We start from the raw sequence: 17808 nt of genomic DNA, 5'->3' as shown, positions 1-17808 counted from the left end.
TTCAGATAAGTGAAGATTATTATTGATCATAAACAAATCATTTATCAACTCAAACTTATGATCAACCAGAACAACCAGAACAAGTTAGAATTTTAACTACAACAGGTCAAGAGGTTATCCTTGTAGAAATTCCACCATGTCCCAGCTAATCATATTGCCATAACTAGAACAAGAAAGCAACTCAGTACAATGCTTGGCCATCCATTCTATCTCTTCTTCTTCTGCATTAGAATCCTCAGCTGCAACAATATCCATATGTGGGTTTTGATCATTACTCTTCGTGACGGAATTTGAGTCCGAGTCCGGCACCTCGAGTAGTTTGTGTTGCTGTACTAGTTTGTCTCCTGCCAGTTCTTGAGCAGCAGAAGAGCTGTGAGTAGTTGTTTTCGACGTCGAAACAACAGCAACTTTTCCAGATGTCTGCTGCTTTTTTATGGCGTTAAGCTTTTTGTACAAATGAGTTTTCCAGTAGTTCTTTACTTGGTTGTCGGTTCTTCCTGGTACACGCCCCGCAATCAGAGACCACCTTGGCGCAAATTAAACAGGATAATCAGTGATTAATTAACAACTTTAATAAGAATAAAACGAGTTGTGTTATGCGTGTACCCATCACGGAGTTAACTTATATTTACCCATATATATTTCAATTATTGGTCTTACCAGTACTCCAAAACAGAAGGGGATCTCGCTTCACTGTTTATGGAGCGAGATAAAGTAGTGCTCTCCTATTTGACTGTTTCGTGACCAAGTAGCGAGTATATATATAATGAATGTTTAGCGTTTAGTGACTTTGCCTTATTTTCTGGCTCAACATTATAACAAGGCTATTATACATGGTTAATACATGGTCACGAACACGTCAAACACAAGAGCATTAGCTATCAATAGTAGAGCGCGATCCCCTTCAGAAGGGGTTTCGTGTGTGTGTGTCGTGTATTATGTTTCTACATATATTGCCTGAGTATGTAAATTGCAATATATATATATGTGTGTGTGTGTGTGTGTGTGTGTGTGTGTGTGTGTGTGTTCCAACTTCCAACTATTATATGGAAAGAGGAAAAAGAAGATGAAATGAAGGAAGGATATAGCGATAACCTGTTTCCAAGGAGATTGTGAAGTCTGATAATGAGGTCTTCTTCTTCCTCAGAAAAATCCCCGCGCTTCACATTTGGGCTGAGATGGTTGAGCCACCTCAACCTGCAGCTCTTCCCGCTCCTCCTTAAGCCTACGTATATAACTAAATCAGTACTATAATTTTTACGAATAAAAAAGAATTTAAGTGCATATATTGCATAATTATACACTAGTACTATAGATTTGTGCAGCACATATATAGATAGATAGATATATAGATATACCACTGATAGCTCTTACCGGTGACCTTGGGAATGCGGTTCCAGCGGCCTCTTCCATGTACCCTTATGTAGTCCAGGAGAATCTCATCCTCCTCCTTTGTCCATAACCCCTTCTTGTACTCATATTCTCCTTCCATTTTTTCCGGCAACACACACAGATTAGGAGACAAATGAAAGGGCTCCGAGGGCTTAGATTTTAGAGGAAAGTTATAGCTTGTGTTTTAGATGTTCAAGTGTATATATATACATATAATTATGTAGTACTGAACTTGTTAATTTCCGGGTTTGCAGTAGTACTGCAGGGGAAGTCTTTTGTATTTTTGTAAATAATTTGGATTGTCGGCTAGGCAACCGGAGAGCATTGATTTCCATGGATTCAATTTAATTATAATATTATATTAGCTAACTACCTTGACAGTGAGTGGTCGACTCATGCACCTTGGTACATTTTGGTATATGGGATGAGACAGAACGCACTCATTTCACGTTTGGTGCGCGAATTTACTTGTGATATTTTGTCCCGTGAAATAAATTTTAGTTAATTTTGTGTGCCACCCTTCCCCTGGAACGACTTGTTCTAGCTCATGAAACACAAAATTATAACTTTTTTGGACAACAATACCCCTCTTCTTTTTCATTAATTTCACTATATACCCTTTCTCCCGTAGCCTCCCTCTCTTCTACCCTCCCTCTCTCTTGTAGCCTCCTCCTCCTCTACCACAAACCCAGCAACCCAGGCTAACCCAATCCCAATAAACCCATCTGAACCCAACCCCACCTTCCTCCCACCGCCTCCCTCCTCCCTGCTAGTCCCACAACAAGACCATCGCCCTTCGTCACGAAAACCTCAAGACCACGCACTCGCAAGATGTGGCCGACACCATTGCTTGAGGGATGGGATGGCGAGGATTAGGCGGAAGATGTGAGGGATGACATTGAGCTCGTCGGCGGTGGCTCATGTAAGGTTGAACTCGTCGGAGTGGATGGGTACGATTGTCATTTAATCCTTCATTCCATTCCGGCCTGAGCGTACACCAAACGTAGCATAAAACCTCCGTTTCATTCCGTCCTGCTCTGTCTCATTTTGTCCCGTTTCATCCTGCCTGCGTACCAAACAGTACCCTTGTGTCCAAGGACCAACCTAACCACTTGGGTGGCCTAGCTGCTAGAAAATGCAGCATCTACGAACGCAAGTATGTCCTTTCTCGATCGTTAACCTTCTACAAATTTTCAAATGATGTTTCATGTTGGTTTGGATTAAACACCTAAACATGTGTCATGGAGAACAGCAATCCCTTTCGTTCAAATTTCTTTTTCATTTTTTTGTGTCTATATAATTTAGTGTATCACAAAATCAATATTTTACGTGCGCCCAAATATGACTCGAAAGTAAAAGGAGAAATTACAAATTAAGAATTCTTTAGTTCTCTCGATCACATGATGTGCACCTTACGAGTTGGCAAAGCTATTGGTACATATATTAGTTAAACGTAGAATATAATCGCCATAAAATGTTTTCGTAAATTAAAGCAATGTTATATATGAACAATTGTTGTTTGATCGTCTAAAAGAACGCACGTGCACAAATGAACTTCCAAGAAAATGTAAACTTGCTTGCCCCAGTTATACTGCAGCTTCACTAAACTGACTAGTGTTGAGAAGCATCATCACGACATCTGAGAGGTACTGAGGATTTGAAATCACTGCCTGACCATCAGTACTAAATAGCAATAATATTCAAGTCCCTACATGTCATTTCAACTGCTGCATGCATGCATGTCCTTGTTTTTCAACGGAGAGAAACCATGTAAGCATCGTTGATCATGCACAATGCTTCACTGGTATATGGAATGCATTGATACAGTAAATGGTTGAATTTTAATGGGGTGGTGTTATTTACACTTATTTTTACTTCTCACACTTTCTTCTGAATTTTCAACCGTCAAATCAAATGCATGTACTCGGAATACAAAGAATACACTACATGTCATTATATAAGTGGTAGAAAATTTTATTTTTCAATTATCTCTCCACTTGTATAATTATTTATGATATATCATCCGCATTCCAAAAACAATGAAAATCTCTCCTATTGCATAGCTTGGTTTTCCTAATTTCCTAACGTATTACTGTTGCATGTTTCCATGACTTGACGGTCATTAAATTCCTCCTCCAACTCTTTGCACAATCTTAGCAAGTAACAATAATTTGTACTAACCTGTAGGGCAATCTAACAGGTTCACGTGCTACCGCACAGCAGTTGGTTTCCCTCACCTCTGATTGCAGTACTACTCTCTGCTCGATCTGTTTCTTCCACAAGCTGTCAAAACACTTCGGCTAAAAACCCAAGAAATCGTAAATTTATACATGCAGCATGCGTTGGTCAGGGTAAATTCCTGACTATTTACTTTAGGAAAGCTTTTGTTACAGGGATCACATTTAGAAAAATATAGTGTTATTCACACACTTGTTTGTATCTCTTACACATTTTTATTAATTTTTTGTCATTAAATTTCTTCATTTTATTCTATTTGATGGCAGAAAATTAAAAGGGTAGTTTTATTGGCACCCCACAATATTATGAATACACCCCGTTTTCTTTTATTTGGTTTGGACTTCCTATGTTACCCTTATTTAAATTAGATAAAAAGCAAACAAACAAAATCAGCACCACCTTCTTCACCATACTACTCCTCGACAGTCACCCACCAAATGATCTTAAGTATACCAAAACATATGCCGACTTACAATTAAAACTCATAGAAAGTCAATTCCTAGTCACTTACAATTAAACTCATAGAAAGTCACTTCCTAGTTGACTACGGAAGGATTGCTTCTCTGCAAGTAACATTTTTCCAGAATTTTCCCGCCCATCACGTCGGTATCCCTAGCTGATTAGGCTGATTTCGGCATTAAAAATTTCAATTTTATGGTATTCCATGTCTTGTAGAATATTAGCAAAAGTGAGAATTCTAGAGAGAGAGAACGGCGGGAAGGAGGTGGCTATCATTGGTCGACGACATTGACAAAAAAGGTGGCGGTAGGTGAGCTGTTGAGATAGGATGTTGGAAGGTTTTCATTTGTTAACTATTGTAAAAAGGTGGGGTGTCTTCAACAAATAAAAGGGCTAAAATTGGAATTTTAGAAAATAATTTTGAACTTGGGGTGTATTCATAAGATCGTGGGGGTGTTAATAAAAGTGCCCAAATTAAAAAGAATGTGTAAAAAATAAAAATAAATATGTCAATAGTACTATCCTAACCACGTACTAATACAAGGTGTGACTTGCTTGAAAATGTGGTACAAATAGTTGTACAATTGACATTTAATTTACTGAGAGGAGGCCAAATACCAATTTAGTTTTGGACGATACTATCAAACATATCAATGTTATTTACATGCAGTGGCGGACGTACATTACAACTAAGGCGGTCTCAAGACTATTTGGAATCTGAGAAATATACATATGGAGGTCTTCTAACGACTCTTCCAATATTTGGTATGAGTTCTTTTTGTGTTCACTAAGTGTTTAATGTAATACCTAGCTAGGCATAGCTCAACACCACTCGGCAGGTTGCGTCGAAAGTACTCGACAAATCCTCTTGACAACACTTATTAGATTGTTTCGGCATATGTCAATATCTATTCACATGAGTGCAACACGGTTCGGCTAACAACAACAAGCCCACCAAGTATTCGACAAAATATCTCAGTAAATAAATTAAATTTTTTTGCACACTTTTTTCTCTGTTTATATTAAAAAAAAATTGGACTTTAACATTAAAATCCTCCGATATTCGAAGTCTAGATCCGTCGTTGTTTACATGTGTAGTATGATTAATCTAGTCTATGGATTGGTATCCAGTATCAAAGAATATTTCTCCCCTTTGTTGCTTTTATGTCTTTAGTTGGTTTTTATTACTTGTTAACCTAATTTCTACAATCCACGCTAGCACAACACTGAGAGTTGAAAGAGATGGAGGAGGCCACAGTCCGCATAGCTTAATTATTGGTGACATTCTGGACAAATAATACAACGTTTTATAATTCAAAATTTTCACATAAATTATACGAAATTATACGATTAATTTGAGATACGTCATTTTGACAGATCTCATTTCATATTAGTTTTCTCAGATTATATACGTGAATCGATATGTATTGGATACCGGTCGTTGGGAAGTCATGATGAAGCAGTCAAATAATATACAACGATGTACACGTACGAATAGTAAATGTTGTCCATCAAACAATTAGGTGGAATATCAGTAGACGACTGATATTTACAGTGTATGTTGCTGTACAACATTTATGTTCTTCTGCCCAGGGATTAAATGATGAAACATCGCTGTAAAACTGCCACAGTTATATTAGAAAAACGGGTGAAAGAGAGAGCATTATCAGAAAGCAAACTCTCAAGCTGCTGTGGAATAATCAATCACTGCTTAAGAGTTACCCCTATATATATATATATATATATATATATATATATATAGCGTGGTGCTATTACACACCTATTTTTTCTTTTCACACATTTCTCTCAATTTTTGATATTGAATGAATTGAAGAAGATTAATACCTAGAATTAACAATGACGTGTGAGAAGTAAAATAGGTACGTGAATAGCACTTTCTATAAATATATATATATATATGTACGTATGTATGTATGTATAACAGCAGCTAGCTATACTGCAATATATATGGAAGGCGGATTCGTAGTACTACTTTTTTTATACAACTTTTGACACAAATTTTCATGGGACTCACATGTATTTATATGTATAGCAGTAGCTAGCTATACTGCACAATATATGTGATCTCATATTTCCAAAGATCCGAATCGTCTATCTTTTAGAATATCATTCATAGATAATTCTTACAAAAAATTAAATCAATTCAAAATCGTTAAGACATTTGTCTGTAGTGAAAAAAATAGACAAATACGGTTTAAAAAAAATCTTAAATCAATCTAATGGTCATATGATTTCAAATTTGGGTGATTTTGATACACTTAATATTTGAGGATATACCTAAAAGATATACGGTTCGGATCATTGAAAAACATTGTAGAACAAGTCCTACAAAAACTTATGTAAAAAAATTATATAAAAAAAGTAGTGCACACCCTGTATATATATGTACTGGGTCCACTTTAACTGGGTAGATTTGTATTATAAATATTGCAGTACAGATCTGTATATTTAACTTATGGACATCTTGGTTTTTGAATCGCTATGAATTCTCGTGGTAAATGCTTTTAAGGATAAAATACAAATCATTGTACTTGTTCTGGCCCTAACTGTTATCCATTTTTATCACAATTAATTCACTCGTGGTTAAAACAATTTACAGTATCAATTTGGTATTAATTCTCTTGTTGCAAAAAGAATTCACCATGTTTGTTAAAAAAACCATATGGTCCATTTCAATATAACTGGTATTTAAAAAACAATCACAAAATAAAGGGTTTGTTTGATAAATATTTAAATGAAGAATTATAGAGGGGAAAGAGGGTGCGGCGGCAAGAGGGAATTGGTGAATTCTGAAGTATATTTTATCTCATCCCGTTATATGGTAAGAAAAGGAGAATCCTTGTAATTCAAGTAAATCTTAATTAGGACACTATCTAGAAGATACTATAGAATTCCTAAAGAATTTACACAATCATTCCTAACTAAAGTAAGGCTGCAACAATTTTTTTTTTTTTTAATTGTGAGTTATGTTCAACTTATTGTCGGTTTAAGTTATAAGTGAGAAGTCTAAGTTATATTGAACTTAATACTACGATCTAGTAGTATTTCTCTTCACTTGTAAGTTAAAGGTTTTAGGTTCAATTTTCGCAAAAGACGAAATTGAACACATTATTATGGCAAGTCCATTGTAAAGTTTAGCCCACTCTTGCACCCCCCTCAGTATAGATACTATGGTTTGTTAAAAAAAAAAAATCGAGTTTTTCAAGGTCTAAAATATCGATATTATCCAAATATTTCCATCGAAATTTCCGTATTTTTAGACTACCGACATTTCTGATATCATCGATATTTTAGACCTTGATAGGAACTCTATGTGGTACTAAGTCACTCATGTATCTTACCATGCAATGTATAAAGTGTAAAATATTGTACTAATTCATTATATATAAATGATTATGGTGTGTCTAAACTTCTTTTATTAATTACTACATATTTTCTACACTCACAATGTTTGCCAGCTCGCTATATAATCAACTTAAATCAATTAAATCCATCATGCAATGCATTTCCTTCTAATTTTTGTGATAAACTAATAGATAATTGACTAAATAAACATCCTGCAAAGTTTCAATAAAAATTTCCAAGTTTTTCTTACAATTTCCGTGGTTTTTATTCAATTTTTATCGATACCGATAATATCCTGATATTTCCATTGAAATTTTCGTGTTTTTGGACTACTGATATTTTCGATATCATCGATATTTTAGACTTTGAATTTTCCCTCCTAATCTTGTGATGACATCACATTACCAGAGTTTCTTATTCGAATTGGGCTTTGGTAGACACCTTTCATTCCAAATTTGGTGATTGAGAAAAGCGAACTTGTTGACGGCCCAAAGGTTTAAATATTTGGGTTATACTCCAAATAAGCCCATCAACTACTTTCATCACTCAACAAAGGCCACGTTCTGGAGGTTAACCACGCCGTTTTCCAGTCAAAATCTTGTTCTCCAAGGCAGCTAGTCCGACGTACTGATCGTTATATGGGAATTTGGGGTTCAGTTTGTAACGTTGTAAGAAATCCAACCATGGGGAATTGTAAGAAATTGAACTACGAGGAACGTTAGGTACCAAAGACAAAGCAAGTCTTTTTGGCATCATGCTTCACATTCAGCAGGTAACCATGTAGATATTACTATGCTAGTATCATTTGGTTCTGAACAGTGCAGTGGTTTAAATTTATTGTACGTTGCATTTCAGGATCTTGTCTTGAAGTGCAATTGGACTTGGATTCAATGCCAACACAGAAAATGCGAGACTTGTACATGGAGTTCTTATGCTGAAAACAGCTGTTGTATGGCATCATTCATCTCTTAATCTTAATTATGTTACATTGACACGACATGTTTTATTGAAAGAATCCTTTTTGTTAGATTTTTCATGTCTGTGTAAACTCTAATAAAGCTCTGTAGTTCGTGGTTTAATCAGATGTTTGATATACCTTGATTGGATGAAAATAACTGAGTACTTTAGTCAGCTATTACATAAGAGGCTAAAAGAGAACCTCTTGGTACTTGAGGGCTACTAATTAATCCCAGATTTGAACTGCTACCAACTATTATTGGGTAACTTATTGTACCTCCTTTCATTCATTTTGATTTGCATCTTATTAAGGGACTAAAGAGAACCTCTCAATTGGCAGGTGGTTTGAAATGTTCATTATAAGGTTGGATGAACCATTGTCCTGGCCTCCAAGAATCTATGTATGGTAAATGTCTGATGCTTAATCAAACTCACAATATGCTTGATGCTAATATGATGTTAAGTTTTCATATATATTTTTTTTGTACTACTATGTTGTTATATATTGCAGCTCTGCCTCATTTTCTACTATGGTGCTATATCGTCCCAAGGTTTAAAGTCACAATTGATGCTCTTCAGTAAGCCACCTCTTGCTTGATGACAAATGCTCACATTTCTGATATTGCTATTATTAAACGAGAAATATATAATTGCACTCGTAATATAATCTTTTTAAATGTTTGAGTTTACATATGCGGGGTTATTGAACTTTTGAAGGTAATTTGATCTAGAGCTGGGATTGTGGAACTAAAGACTCTAATTTTAGGAGTTAGACTATGAGAAGCTTCCAGTATATTTTTTACGATCTCTATCATTATTTCAATATAGTGGAATGATATTTAGCACATTTGAGAGCTTCTAATCATTATTGCAATCTAACTGTTTACGAAAACTATGACTTGTAAGGTTGTGAATGACAATGAATGATGTATTGGATTACTTATGTTGTAGGCCACTTGTTTATTGAGTTGTTAACAACTTAAGTAATCTGATAGTCCAAATGAAATAAGGATTATGGAGTCTTATCCTTTGCAATTGACCTAAAAGAAATCTGATGGATTTCACTACAAAGATACAGTATCATGGTGGGGCTTAAACACTTAAGTGATAGGGTTCTACTTTCACAACCAATAATAGGCTGGTTATGATTAAACCCTAATGATATAAATACTATGGTTAAGTCCCTGCTTCCATACGTTTGTTCTCTCATTCACGCCAAACCCTATTCACGGTAGAGAGATATTTTGAAGTATTGGAAGTAGAAGACAACCTAGTGTTCATCAATGACTTCACCTTCATAACCATATCTTCCATATTTTACAGATAAGTTTAATATAATTAGTCGATCTCTATTTTATATTGATTTGTTTTATTCGTGATCCTAATGTCTTGTTGTTGTGATTTCAGAATATGTCTTACATGACTACCTCAATAGATTCATGGCTAGTCGATGCAGGGAGTTCAAGTTTGAGTTACATGAGAGTTTGGGTCGCCTGAGGAGCCATTAGCCAATCCTGTTGCAGAGATGGACGAGAGACCATGACAATGGGAGCTTTTGTGTGAACAGTTTCAGTCCACGACTTTTGATATTTTTTATTTGGTTCATGTGTAACATTCTTTCAAAGAAAAACTAATGAAAAGAGCTTGAAAACTTTGAGTTTTAACAATAAGGACAAAATCAAGGATAAAGTGAATAGTACCAGGTTTGACTTTTTAGTGTAAAAATGTGATTTTTTGTTAAAGTAAACAGTACCACGGGCTTTTCGTCAAAACTCCCTTCTTTCAATTGTTTTATGATTTAACTAACGATGCTTTTGTATAGCACTCTGGATGTACATTCAACATATCAATCAGTAAAATATTATTTCTTAACAATTGTCTATTATATTTTGATATGCATATGTAAGAGCTGAGCATCAAAGCATTTTTTTTATATAAATTAAATGTCTTCCTGACAAAACCAATTTGTCGGCCGAGAGAAGGTTGTGCCGACAAAATATCCATGACGACAAACACATTTTGTAGGCTAAAAAGTATTATTCATCGGCTAAAAAGGCTTGTACCGACAAAAATGTTTGTTGGAAAAGACGGAAAAGCCAACAAATAAGATTTCGACGGGAAAAGTTGAATCTTAGTCAAAGAAATACCAAAATTCATCAGCAAAAATCTTAGGCGACATGCTTTGTGCATCAAAATTGCCGACAAATTTTTTCCTCAGGAAAGACACTTTGCTGACAAATTTTGAATTTTGCCGAAACAACAGCAGCTTTTCTAGGTGTCTGCCGCTTTTTTATGGCGTTAAGGTTTTTGTACAAATGATTGTTCCAGTAGTTCTTTACTTGGTTGTCAGTTCTTCCTGGTACACGCCCCGCAATCAGAGACCACCTTGGCGCAAATTAAACAGGATAATCAGTGATTAATTAACAACTTTAATAAGAATAAAACGAGTTGTGTTATGCGTGTATCCATCACGGAGTTAACTTATATTTACCCATATATATTTCAATTATTGGTCTTACCAGTACTCCAAAACAGAAGGGGATCTCGCTTCACTGTTTATGGAGCGAGATAAAGTAGTGCTCTCCTATTTGACTGTTTCGTGACTAAGTAGCGAGTATATATAAAATGAATGTTTAGCGTTTAGTGACTTTGCCTTATTTTCTGGCTCAACATTATAACAAGGCTATTATCATGGTTAATACATGGTCACGAACACGTCAAACACAAGAGCATTAGCTATCAATAGTAGAGCGCGATCCCCTTCAGAAGGGGTTTGCGTGTGTGTGTGTCGTGTATTATGTTTCTACATATATTGCCTGAGTATGTAAATTGCAATATATATATAAGTGTGTGTGTGTGTGTGTGTGTGTTGTGTGTGTTCCAACTATTATATGGAAAGAGGAAAAAGAAGATGAAATGAAGGAAGGATATAGCGATAACCTGTTTCCAAGGAGATTGTGAAGTCTGATAATGAGGTCTTCTTCTTCCTCAGAAAAATCCCCGCGCTTCACATTTGGGCTGAGATGGTTGAGCCACCTCAACCTGCAGCTCTTCCCGCTCCTCCTTAACCCTACGTATATAACTAAGGCCTCGTTTGGGATTGAGGTGATTTTAAAAAAAGCCACTGTGAAAAAAAGCTGAGGGTCATTTTTGTGTTTGGTAAACTGAAAAAAAATGGCTTATTTTGGAAGCTGCTGTGAGAATAAGCTGAAAATCAAAGGAAAAGCTGAAGCTGCTATTTGCTGCTTTGAAAAAAAGCCAGTTTTTTCAAAGCACACGGAGCTACAGTGCTCCTTCAATGAAAAGACACACTATCATCCTGCTTTTTTTTCCAAAAGCACTTTCACAAAAAAGTTTACCAAACACTCTACTGGCTTTATTTCACAGCCGCTTATTCTCACAGCACAGCCGCTTATTCTCACAGCAGCTTTTTTTCAAAGCACAGCAATACCAAACCAGCCCTAAATCAGTACTATAATTTTTAGGAATAAAAAAGAATTTAAGTGCATATATTGCATAATTATACACTAGTACCATGCATTTGTGCATCATATATATAGATAGATTATAGATATATCACTGATAGCTCTTACCGGTGACCTTGGGAATGCGGTTCCAGCGGCCTCTTCCATGTACCCTTATGTAGTCCAGGAGAATCTCATCCTCCTCCTTTGTCCATAACCGCTTCTTGTACTCATATTCTCCTTCCATTTTTTCCGGCAACACACACAGATTAGGAGACAAATAAAAGGGCTCCGAGGGATTAGATTTTAGAGGAAAGTTATAGCTTGTGTTTTAGATGTTCAAGTGTATATGTATACATATAATTATGTAGTACCGAACTTGTTAATTTCCGGGTTTGCAGTAGTACTGCAGGGGAAGTCTTTTGTATTTTTGTAAATAATTTGGATTGTCGGCTAGGCAACCGGATAGCATCGATTTCCATGGATTCAATTTAATTATGATAGTGATACTTTGGATGCGGTCCCTAATCCTTAGTATTTAAAGTTTGATCAAAATCTCTTGACTTTGTACACCTCATTATAATTAATATATATATATTTTTATAGTTTCGATATTAATTGTTTGATATTTTATGAGATTTATAATCCTATAAATTTAAAATCCCTTATTATAATACTATTAGAAACGGTTAAAATAAAAAAATTCAAACATTTTGATTGAATAAATGAATAAAAAAAACTATGTAAAAATAAGAAATAATAAATGACAAAAGAATGTATCCATGGTGTTAAAAAAATTGGTACATTTTACAAAAAAATTGGTACATTTCACATATAACAAAGTGGTACATTAATAAAGAAGAATTGGTACATTATAAATAAATTAGAGTACAGATAAAAGATTAAAAAATTATGAGTACAAATGAATTTTTAAAAAATATAGGCGCTAAAAGAAATTAATGCATGGGTACAAAATAAAACTAAAAAGAAAATACTACAAATTTACAAAAAAAAATGTTGCAAATTAAAATTGTGTACAAACTAAAAATATAAATATATGATACAAAGTTTAGGCATAAAACATAAATATATCATATGTAATGTTTCTATCATTGATTAAAGGGAACTTTCATGAAAAAGGCTTGACTAAGTTTATTTTAATAAAAAATCATGTTATAACTTTTTTTAATTAAAAAGATTTAAATTTTAATGAAAAACCCTTAAATTTTAATAAGAATGACAAAAGAACTTAAATTTTAATGAAAAAGACATAATTTTAATAAAAAGGACAAAAAATTTGACGCACAGACTCACGGTACACTGTTTATGAAACTTACTACACTGTTTATGAAACTTATGACATTGTTTATGAAACTTATGAAACTGTTTATGAAACTTGTTTTCGCATAAACATAATAAATCAAAGAAAAAAACTTCTTTTTCTCTTTTTCTGGTACCCACTCATATGCCTCAAATGGGAAGAAGAGTTGAAAGCACATAAAGCATAATTTAATTTCTTAAATTCTCTTTTATTGTACCCACTCATATGCACACTCCTTTTCACACCGACATTTCCTTGAAGACGATGTGAAAACACATAAAGCATAATTTCCTTTCTCCCTTTTGCATTGACTAATTGACTTGGTAGTTGGTATCGACCAGACTTGGTGATCCAGTGTGTAGATCAATTGAGAATTTCTGTTCTTACATTCCTTTTACTCTTAGCTGCTCGATCATCGCCGACCAAGTGCGATTAATGGTTCAGAGGCTTTGTCAACCATCATTACAAAGCTCTACGTCAGAAAACAATCAACACCTCTTCTTCTTCTTCTTCTTCCTCCTCCTCTAGTCTTCATTGGAAAAACGATGTGTTCATCAATTTCAAAGGGGAAGACACTCACAGGGGCTTCGTCAGCCATCTTTACCGAGCTCTGCGTCAGAAACCAATCAACACCTTCATTGATGTTGAAGAGCTCATAAAAGACGACCACCTTTCCAAGCTCCTTACAGCGATTCGAGAGTCAAGGCTTTCGATTGTAAAGATTATCAAAAACTCTTCTTCGGTATTAGTTTTTGTTTTTTATTTTTTTTTATTAGTCTTTTGTCCTTATTATTAAATAAAGTTTATGGGTGGTTTTTTTTATTAAAATGTAAAGATTTGAAGTCTTTTTCATTAGTTTTCATTTATTTAAATATAAAATGTCACATGACGGTATACACATGGGTACAAACACAAATAAAACTTTAAAAATATGGGCACAAAAAGAAGCTAATATATGGGTACAAATTAAAAATGAAAAAAAAATTGGTACAAATTAAAAATAGGTACAAACTAAAAATAAAAATATATGATAAAAATTTAGCCATAAATATAAATATACTAATTGTAACATTTTTAACACTAAAGGAATATATTTAAAAATAAAAATATTTTATTATTCAAATAAAATGATGTTATTATAAAAAATTGAAAATGAATAGGATTTTAATCAATAGAGTAGCAAAAAGAAGGATGTGAACCTAATTTCTCCATTATAATATTATATTAGCTAGCTACCTTGACAGTGAGTGATCGACTCATGCATCTTGGTACCGTTTGGTAAGTGGAATGAGACGGAACACATTTGTCCCACGTTTGATGCGCTAATTTGCCTGGGACGTGTTGTTCTGTTGAACAAATTTTAGTTAATTTTGTGTGCCACCCTCCCCTTGGAACGACTTGTTATAGCTCATGGAACACAAAATTATAACTTTTTGGTCAACAATACCCCTCCTCTTTTTCATTAATTTCACTATCTACCCTCTCTCCCGTAGCCTCCCTCTCTTCTACCCTCCTTCTCTCTTGTAGCCTCCTCCTCCTCCACCACAAACCCAGCAAAGCAGGCCAACCCAATCCCAGCAAACCCATTCGAACCCAACCCCCACCTTCCTCCCGCCGCCTCCTCCTCCTTGCTAGTCCCACAACGAGACCATCGCCCTTCGTCGCGAAAACCTCAAGACCACCCACTCACAAGATGTGGCCGACGTCGTCGCTTGAGGGCTGGGACGGCGAAGATTAGGTAGAAGATGTGAGGGATGATGTTGAACTCGTCGACGGTGGCTTAGGTAAGGTCGAACTCGTTGGAGTGGATGGGTACGATTGTCATTTATTTCTTCGTTCCATTTTGGCCCGAGTGTACACCAAACGTAGCATGAAACCTCCATTCCGTCCTATTCCGTCTCGTTTTGTCCCGTTTTGTCCCACTTGCGTACCAAACGGTACCCTTGTGGACCAAGCTAACCACTTGGGTGGCCTAGCTGCTAGAAAATGCAACATCTACGAACGTCTTTCTCGATCGTTGACCTTTTACAAATTTTCAAATGATGTTTCATGTTTGGTCATGGAGAACTGCAATCCCTTTCGTTCAAATTTCGTTTTCAGTTTTTTGTGTCTATATAATTTAGTGTATCACAAAATTAATATTTTTTAACAGACCTCGTTTCATATTATTTTTCTCACATTATATACGGGGATCGATATGTATTGGATACCGATCGTTGGGAAGTCATGATCAAGCAATTAAATAATGTACCTAAACGATTTTAACGTACGAATAGTAAATGTTGTTCATCAAACAATTAGCTGGAATATCAGTAGACGACTGATATTTACAGTGTATGTTGCTGTACAACATTTATGTTCTTCTGCCCAGGGGATTAAGGGATGAAACATCGCTGTAAAACTGCCACTGTTATATTAGAAGGGACAATATAAAGCATTATCAGAAAGCAAACTTTCGAGTTGCTGTGGAATAATCAATCACTGCTTCAGAGGCTTCAGAGCTACCCACAGATATATATATATATATATATATATTTTTTTTGCACATCCATTTGTTCTTTTCACACATTTCTCTTAATCTTTGACATTGAATGAATTGAAGAAGATTAAGGGCCTATAATTAACAAAGGCGTTTGTGTAGTAAAAATAGGCAAGTGAATATCATTATTCTATACATACATATATATATATATATATATATATATATATATATATGTATGTATGTATGTATGTATGTATGTATGTATGTATAACAGCAGCTAGCTATGCTGCAATATATATGGGATGCGGATTCGTGGTACTACTTTTTTTTACACAACCTTTGACACAAGTTTTCGTGGAACTCACATGTATTTATATGTATAGCAACAACTAGCTATACTGCACAATATATACGATCTCATATTTCCAAAAATTCAAATCGTCTATCTTTTAGGGCATCATTCATATATCATCCTTACAAAAAATTAAACAAATTCAAAATCATTAAGACATTTGTCTGTAGTGAAAATAAATAGACTAAACGGTTTTACAAAAAAATCCTAAACCAATCTAATGGTCATATGATTTTAAATTTTGATGATTTTGATAGACATGATATTTGAGGAAATACCTAAAAGATATACTATTCGGATCATTGAAAAACATTCCAGAGTAGCCCTACAAAAACTTATGTAAAAAATTATATCAAAAAAGTGGTGCACACCCTGTATATATCTGTACTGGTCCACTCTAATTGGGTAGATTTGTATGATAAATATTGCAGTATAGAGCTGTATATTTAACTTGTGGATATTATCATTGATCTGCATATTTTGGTTTTTGAATCGCTATGAATTCTTGTGGTAAATGCTTTTAAGGATAAAATACAAAAGAAAACTAATGAAAATAACTTAAAAACTTTGAATTTTAATCAAAATGACAAAAATGTGTTGTAAGTAAATAGTACTATGAGTGACTTTTTAGTGTAGCAATGTCTTTTTTGTTAAAATAAACAGTACCAAGAGTGTCTCATTAAAATTCTCAAAATACAAATCATTGTACTCGTTCTGGCCCTAACTGTTACCCATTTTTATCACAATTAATTCACTCGTGGTTAAAACAATTTACAGTGTCAATTTGGTATTATTTCTCTTGTTGCAAAAAGAATTCACCATGTTTGTTAAAATAAAAATCATATGGTCCATTTCAATATAACTGGTATTTAAAAAACAAACACAAAATGAAAAGTTTGTTTGATAACTATTTAAGAGAAGTGTATTCAATTGAGAATTTGAGAGATTTTAATGAATTTATAAATCTATAAAGTTTAAAAATGAAGAATTATAGAGGGGAAAGAGGGTGTGGCGGCAAGAGGGAATTGGTGAATTCTGAAGTGTATTTTATCTCACCCCCTTATATAGTAAGAAAAGGAGTATCCTTGCATTTTAAGTAAATCTTAATTAGGATACTATCTAGAACATACTATAGAATCCCAAAAGAATTTACACAATCATTCCTAACTAAAGTAAGACTGCAACAATATTTTTTTTAATAAATTGTGAGTTATATTCAACTTATTGTCGGTTTAAGTTGTAAGTTAGAAGTCTAAGTTATATTGAACTTAATACTACGATTTAGTGATATTCCTCTTCACTTGTACGTGAAAGGTTTTAGGTTCGATTTTAGCAAAATGCGAAATTGAACCACATTATTATGGCAAGTCTATTGTAAAGTTTAGCCCACTCCTGCACCCCCTCAGTGTAGATATTATTGTTTGTTAAAAAAAAATCTAGTTTTCTCTTCTAATCTTGTGATAAGATCACATTACCAGAGTTACTTATTTGAATTGGGCTTTCGTAGACACTTTTCATTCCAAATTTGGTGATTGAGAAAAGCAAACCTGATGACTGCCCCAAGGTTTAAATATTTGGGTTATACTCCAAATAAGCCCGTCAACTATTTTCATCACTCAACAAAGGCTACGTTCTGGAGGTTAACGACGTTGTTTTCCAGTCAAAATCTTGTTCTCCAAGGCAGCTAGTCCGACGTACTGGTCGTTATATGGGAATTTGGGGTTCAGTTTGTAACGTTGTAAGAAATCTAACCATGGGGAATTGTAAGAAATTGAAC

At 34.5% G+C, this 17808-nt stretch overlaps 1 protein-coding gene across 3 annotated transcripts; it reads right to left on the bottom strand.

Annotated features, from left to right (window-relative positions):
- LOC126596071 (transcription factor WER-like) lies at nt 1-12442 on the bottom strand. 3 transcript variants are annotated; one of them, XM_050262540.1, is made up of 3 exons: nt 12006-12442; nt 11353-11482; nt 1-526 (listed from the first exon to the last, which is right to left on the bottom strand). In XM_050262540.1, the coding sequence occupies exons 1-3, from the start codon at nt 12121-12123 to the stop codon at nt 115-117; spliced, it is 660 nt and encodes a 219-aa protein (XP_050118497.1). In that variant the 5' UTR covers nt 12124-12442; the 3' UTR covers nt 1-114. The 3 variants fall into 3 exon arrangements, with proteins under 3 accessions (XP_050118497.1, XP_050118496.1, XP_050118495.1); XM_050262539.1 differs by lacking the exon at nt 11353-11482 and adding an exon at nt 1096-1225 and having other exon boundaries at nt 12006-12438; XM_050262538.1 differs by lacking the exons at nt 11353-11482; nt 12006-12442 and adding exons at nt 1096-1225; nt 1375-1612.
- Between the last annotated feature and the right edge of the window lie 5366 nt (nt 12443-17808).

This window comes from Malus sylvestris, chromosome 13 (genome assembly GCF_916048215.2).
Source record: "Malus sylvestris chromosome 13, drMalSylv7.2, whole genome shotgun sequence".
In the NCBI taxonomy this organism is placed as follows: domain Eukaryota; kingdom Viridiplantae; phylum Streptophyta; class Magnoliopsida; order Rosales; family Rosaceae; genus Malus; species Malus sylvestris.
The sequence above is the reverse complement of the archived record's forward strand: the minus strand, read 5'-3'. Positions and strand labels throughout refer to the sequence as shown.